This window comes from Lolium rigidum, chromosome 2, assembly GCF_022539505.1.
Source record: "Lolium rigidum isolate FL_2022 chromosome 2, APGP_CSIRO_Lrig_0.1, whole genome shotgun sequence".
Classification (NCBI taxonomy): domain Eukaryota; kingdom Viridiplantae; phylum Streptophyta; class Magnoliopsida; order Poales; family Poaceae; genus Lolium; species Lolium rigidum.
Genome location: NC_061509.1, coordinates 100413228 through 100419542, shown reverse-complemented (window position 1 = coordinate 100419542; position 6315 = coordinate 100413228). Strand labels below are relative to the sequence as shown.

General features: G+C 44.8%; 1 protein-coding gene across 1 annotated transcript; it reads left to right on the top strand.

The window, feature by feature from the left end:
* The first annotated feature begins 2659 nt into the window (after positions 1–2659).
* Positions 2660–3694, top strand: LOC124686995 (expansin-A24-like). The gene is made up of 3 exons (XM_047220851.1): positions 2660–2801; positions 2897–3221; positions 3382–3694. The coding sequence occupies exons 1-3, from the start codon at positions 2660–2662 to the stop codon at positions 3692–3694; spliced, it is 780 nt and encodes a 259-aa protein (XP_047076807.1).
* The last annotated feature ends 2621 nt before the right edge of the window (positions 3695–6315 follow it).

The window sequence follows — 6315 nt, the reverse complement described above, 5'->3', positions numbered from 1 at the left end:
CCGGCGTTGGAGCCGGCATGACCGGGCGTGGGGCCGGACCGGCCGGCGTGGCGGGCGGTTGCGCTGGGCGTTGCGCCGACCTGGACTTCTTCTCCCTCATTCGCGCATGCCTCCCTCTCCTCCCTCGCGCGTCCATGGGGTGTCTTCATGTCCATCGCCATGTCCAGCTGTTCTCCTCCTCCTCGTGTGATGCTTCCTTTATCCTCGTACCTGATCATACACAAGTCAAAGGACTTATGTAGTATACAATTTTCATCAATCAAAGTATCGTTTAAGAACAAGTTCACTTGTTGTTTTAGTAGCTTCGCACGAGCTCTTGTCATAGGTCCAATCCTAACTTCATTGAACTTGAGCTTCACAGCAACATCGTCTTCATCTTGCAATGACGGAGGTAGTAGTTCGGTTGGGATGTCCTCATCATTCGACCCGCTTAGGGGATCTACTTTGTAATACCTTACATGTTTTACTTCTATGATGGATGTACGCGTGCCTTCGTGACTTTGACCTGAGTGGGTTAGACCTTATGAGCATGTTTGTGTGAGTTATAATAGACTTTGTTTCGTTGCCGTGTGGGGCTTATATATAAAGCCGAGCCGATCGAGGCCTCATGTTTTTCTAAAAAAGGTTACATCAAAGTAAGTATTTTCTAACTTCATTGGCATTTGCATGAACGAACATAGTGAGGGGGGGGGGGGGGGGGGCATATCACTGGTTTATATGGGGAGCCTAGTGGTGATAAGAAACATTTGACGCGGGAGAATATGAGTTCATTGCATGCTGCGGTTGACTTATCGTGGGTCATGCGAGGGGATTTCAATGAGATCCACTACGGAGCTGAGAAGCAATGGGGGAATGCAAGGCCTCAACATTGTACGTAGGCGTTTAGAGATGCAGTAAGTGATTGTAATATGGAGGATATGGGGATCACTGGTGATATTTTCACATGTTGATTTTGATCAATACTTAGCTAAATGATGGAATTAACAGTGCATGAGAAATGGCCCATGAGATTTGAGGCCCGCTAGTTCTATGAGGAATCGGTAGAAGCGATGATCTAAACAATGTGGGAGAAGGTTGAGTTTCTTCACACTGACGCACGTTTGAGTGAGCTAGCATACGGATGAGGTTCACAAGGCATTGCATGCTTGGGACAAAGAGGTACTTAAGGACCCGAGACGAAGGCTATGAGAGCTTCAGAAAGCTAAAACACATCAAGCATATCTCGAATATGGTTGAATGCCAGTTAATTGTATTCCAGATGGTGGTTAAACCCCAATATCAGAAAGCTCAAGAGAGTGATTTATCGATGGTTATACCAAGTTATTAGGCCTTGGATGATGGGAATATTAGCAAACTCTCTCACATGTGTGATCATCTACTAAATTGAACACTACAATGCACCTTGTACTACAATCTTTGGAAGCAGTAATTTTCCCGGAATAAACTTCACTACAATGTGCCTCAAATATGATGTTGTTCCTCTTCTTTGTAATCTGAAGTTCTGAACTCTATCCCTAACACAATACATGGATTTGGCCTGTCCCCGCTCACTAACATTGGAGACACATGGCCAATCTTGAACTTTGGATTAGACATGTTTTTCATCTTGTTAAATATCTTCCACTTGTATGTGGTAACCGATTTTCTTACTCACTCTTGCTCATCACCAACATCAATGTATGGATGTCTCTTTACATGAACTTTTACCTTGTCAAGCAGATCATCTTTCACCCAGCATCAACCTTAATTCTCTGTGGAGTGAGCCTCGTCCTTCGTATTTCTCTATGTAATAATTTGGTTGCATGTATACTCGATGTGTCACTAGGTCTTGATGTTTATGATAGGCGCGGGAATAACCTAGTATCAACTTAATAGCAATATATTGTTGTTCATCGAAAAAAATTATGCTGCCAGCTCCGATGACTGATGAATTACTTAAATAGACGATATACGATAGATCATGCATCCTGATGGCACGATGAACTCGGCTCTATCTATATAGATCTCTCGATCTTGACGATAACCCAATGTTTCTTCAGGGTCTAATCATTACATGCTGATGGGCGCCGTCGATGTTAAGGACCAGGTGCAGTGCAAGATGACCCGTATGATTCAAGAAACCTATGAAACGACATTCTTTCGTAGAGAGGGGATGCGCACACAAGCCTGGGAATTAATCCCAAAGCTAGCCGTCAGAAAAATTAAACCAAAAGCAAATATCCTCCCGGAAAGTGAGAATGGCAAGCAAACTTAATTGGAAATTATAAAACGCCGGCCATTTCTTCAGAAAGAGTCAAGCAAATAGTGCATCTCTAGCTAGAAGATCTGTCAGTCAAGCAACGATAGTTAAATAGTGATACAAATATAGACCATACGTGTCTGCGCGTACATATAATCGTCGGATTCGGCCGTAAGCCATGGTGCGGCTGCACATGTGCTCGCGATGGGACCTTTGCTGAGTCCCCTCCCTCCTGCGATCGGAATAGTAAAGATATATATACACACACAGAGAGAAAATCACAAGATCATCACACAGCCAGTCAAGCACACGAACAAGCACATAAGCAAGAACTCACAGTTTCTAGAAAGAAGTTCACCTACTACGGTACAGCTAAGTTCTTCAGATTTACAGGGGCATTCTCCATCAACAGATACAGGTATGACGCCAGCTCCAGCTATCGCAATGGCGTTGCTCATGCTCGCCTGCTGTGGGCTGGCCGTGGCCGCGGAGAACGCACCGATCAAGTGGCTGAGGGCGAACGCGACGTTCTACGGCGGCGCCGACGCCGCTGGCACCATGGGTAACTAGCTACTAGCTCCCTATAACACACTCTTCATATGCAAATTCAGTTCTACGTATATCGTGTTGCGCGCTAAAAGCATTTGCGAAACTTAGGCGGAGCGTGCGGGTACGACAACCTCTACTCGGCGGGATATGGAACGCGGACGGCGGCGCTGAGCACGGTGCTGTTCGACGACGGCGCCTCGTGCGGGCAATGCTACAAGATCGCCTGCGACCGCAAGCGGGCGGACCCAGCCTTCTGCAAACCCGGAGTCACGGTGACGATCACGGCCACGAACCTCTGCCCGCCTAACGACGCGCTCCCGAACGAGAACGGCGGATGGTGCAACCTGCCGAGGCCGCACTTTGACATGGCGCAGCCGGCGTGGGAGAAGATCGGCGTCTATAAGGGTGGCATCATCCCCGTCATGTACCAGAGGTACCTACACATCGATCAGTTATTCTTTTTTGGTCACTATTACAGAGTACAAATAATAATATGTATATATATAATATTTCTCTATTCAATTCCATAAAATGGATTTGATCGACAAATCCGATCAAGCAACTAGTTGTTTTATATTTCTGCAATTGGACAGGGTTCCATGCGTGAGGAAGGGCGGGGTGCGGTTCAGGATGGTTGGTCACGATTACTTCAACGTAGTCATTGTGATGAACGTCGTAGGCGCTGGTTCGATCAAGTCCATGGATATCAAAAGCTCCGATTCGAACGACTGGTTGTCCATGTCCCGTAACTGGGGCGCAAATTGGCAGTCTGGAAGCTATCTTACCGGGAAAATGCTCTCGTTTAGAATTACTATCACGGATGGGCAGACGATCGAGTTCAACAATGTTGTGACGGGCGGATGGAAGTTTGGACAGACATTCGCGAGCAAATTGCAGTTCAAGTGATCACTATGAGACCAATTTAGAATGGAAATGGCTGAATATAATGTATTGGTGTGTGGTGCTTGATAGCATTTATTAATTAAGCACCACTTGTGTATATACATGTATAAGTTGATCAGTTAGGGCGTTATGAGCATCACACAGTATTGCTCGTGTTTAATTGGTTGTATATAATTGTTTTATTAACTTGTAAGATGTATACAGAATGAGACCGATACCACCTAATTACCTTCAATTTGTATTTCATATATATTCTTCTTTTAATAGGGGAGCGTAGCCCGGGCCTCTTCATCAAAATGATGCACACGGCTGTACTGCAAAGTAATAGTATTAAAATGTATTACAACTCAAGGATTGCATAGATTGGCAACGGGGATTGACCAACAAAATGGAGAAAATGAAAGGTGTCGAAACATCTTGGATTCTAAGAGGTTGGCGCCAATCACCCTAGTCGAAGATAGCTCAAATGACCGCCATTATTCGAGTGCAACTAGAGTCCATATGTTCCCGCTGCTTCGTAGGAAGAAGGAAAGACCAAATGCGGAGCCAATGCAAAGCCCTTTAGATAACCTACACAAAATTTGGAACCGTTGTCTTGTTAAAAACCACTTCGTTGCGATAATTCCATATTGCCCAAACAATTGCGCAAACTCCCATTCGAGTTCTTGCCATAACAGAAGGTTCAATCCCATTAAGCCAGTTTCCAAATAAATTGTTTACATTTGTAGGCGGTGGGATATTAAATGTGAAACAAAAAACTCTCCACACACATCTAGTAAAAGGACATGGAATAAAAAGATGATAAACAAATTCTTGAGCAATATAGAAAACACATGTCGTACACCCATGACAATTTTTTTTTTGCTAAATTGTCTTTGGTTAGAATAACCTTTCTATTAAGGAACCACATAAAAATCTTAATCATAAGTGGCATCTTTAGTTTTCAAAGGTATTTTTGCAAAAATATCGTATGACCACTCATGAGAAGTCAACATACTTAGACTTAACTAAAAGCACCCCAGAGGTGGTAAAAGGCCATGAGAATCTGCCTGGTTCATCAACCAACTGAACCTCTATTAGTATTTCTACTAAATTCAACAACATAGGTCATTTATATCTCGTAAAAGCCCACTTGATATATATTTGTGTACACAATGTACCAGAAGGACCAAAGAGAGAAGCTCTTCTATAGTTCTATATGACCTAGGCGACTAGGGTTTTCGTTTTCGATCATGTTTCAAACCCATGAAGGTTGGGGATCTGATTGGTTTAAGATCGCAGGAGGGATCGAGGGTTTATTCCACCGATTCTCTCGTCCAGGGTTTGTTTCTGTCTGTGGTTCTCGTGAAGCCATATTTGATCGCGATCTAGATGGTGTTGAAGATGTTATAAATGCGACAAGCAAATAACGAAGAACGAGAAAGAAAACATAGCGGAGACACAAGACTTTAACGTGAAAAACCCCTCCAACAAAGAGGAAAAAAAAACCACGGACGCCAGCTAGCAAAACTTAATTCACTATATTGGGAGGTGTTTACAAACGCCGTGGATTATCTTATAATATGATAAACCCTAGCCGGCGGCTTACAAGAGGTATATATAGGTGGTAGCATCGATTCGTACCGGCCCAAGCCTACCGGCAACAGGCCTCGCTCCGCTCGTCAGAAGTTAGACTCCCTTTAGTATATTAATTTGGATCACAAAATAACAGAAGACGACGTTGTTGTTGCCTATTCGACGGTATCTCGGAGGAGGGATCCTCACGGAGGGGACAAGAAGTAGGGGATATTGGGCGGAGAGTCCTCGGGACAGTGGTACGCAATTTACCCAGCTTCGGAACACCTGCTTAAGGACAGGGCCTACTGTTGCTTGTCTGGAATTATCTGGGTGCTTTCGCGTTGTTACAATGAGTTTTGGTTGTGCGTCTAGGGGGCGCCAGGATCTAGGGTTTCTACGGAGAGTCCTAGACGGAATACAAGATGCCTAACTACAGAATATACATTGTCGTGCACGTCAATAATCCACCTAGATCTATCTTGGCGTCATGGATCCGGTCTATTCATGGATCTGACTCCTGGCATAGGTCGGTAAGGATCCGGCTCCTGTTCCTGGGCTGGACTTCTTCCATATTTTATCAAAAACAACTGGGCCGCCCGGTGGGCCATAAGCCAGCACCACCATCTATGGGCCACCCGGGCTTGCCGGATCTAGACCATGTCGTTGGCAAAACCCATGAAGTATACCCATCACAGTAGCCCCCGAAGTTCTTCGAGATTCACCATTCCTCTACCTAGCTTCTTGTTTGGATCCAGAGAGAATCTTGAAGAGCTTCCAAAACTTCATCGTTTCCGACTTCAATCAACCGGAAATCATTGGTTCCTCTGTAATAGTAACTTTGCGGAATCTACGCCTCATACCATACATGACTTCCTCATTTCCCGCGCAAAATTTTCGATAAAGCGAATCTTCCCCGGGTAACTTGGATCCATGCAGTTAGGTTACCGCCGCTTCATTTTCACCCCTTTTTTTACCTAGGACACATGGCGGAAATTCAACGACGCGACCGCCCAGTTCCCACCATAGGATCCAGCACACGCATCTTGATACGTCCAATTTGCATCAAT

Bases quoted from the DNA above. Each gene is read 5' to 3' on its own strand.
- LOC124686995 (XM_047220851.1), top strand. From the start codon at position 2,660: ATGACGCCAGCTCCAGCTATCGCAATGGCGTTGCTCATGCTCGCCTGC. The intron at 2,802-2,896 runs GTAACTAGCTAC...TGCGAAACTTAG, and splicing joins CGACGCCGCTGGCACCATGG to GCGGAGCGTGCGGGTACGAC. The intron at 3,222-3,381 runs GTACCTACACAT...GCAATTGGACAG, and splicing joins ATCCCCGTCATGTACCAGAG to GGTTCCATGCGTGAGGAAGG.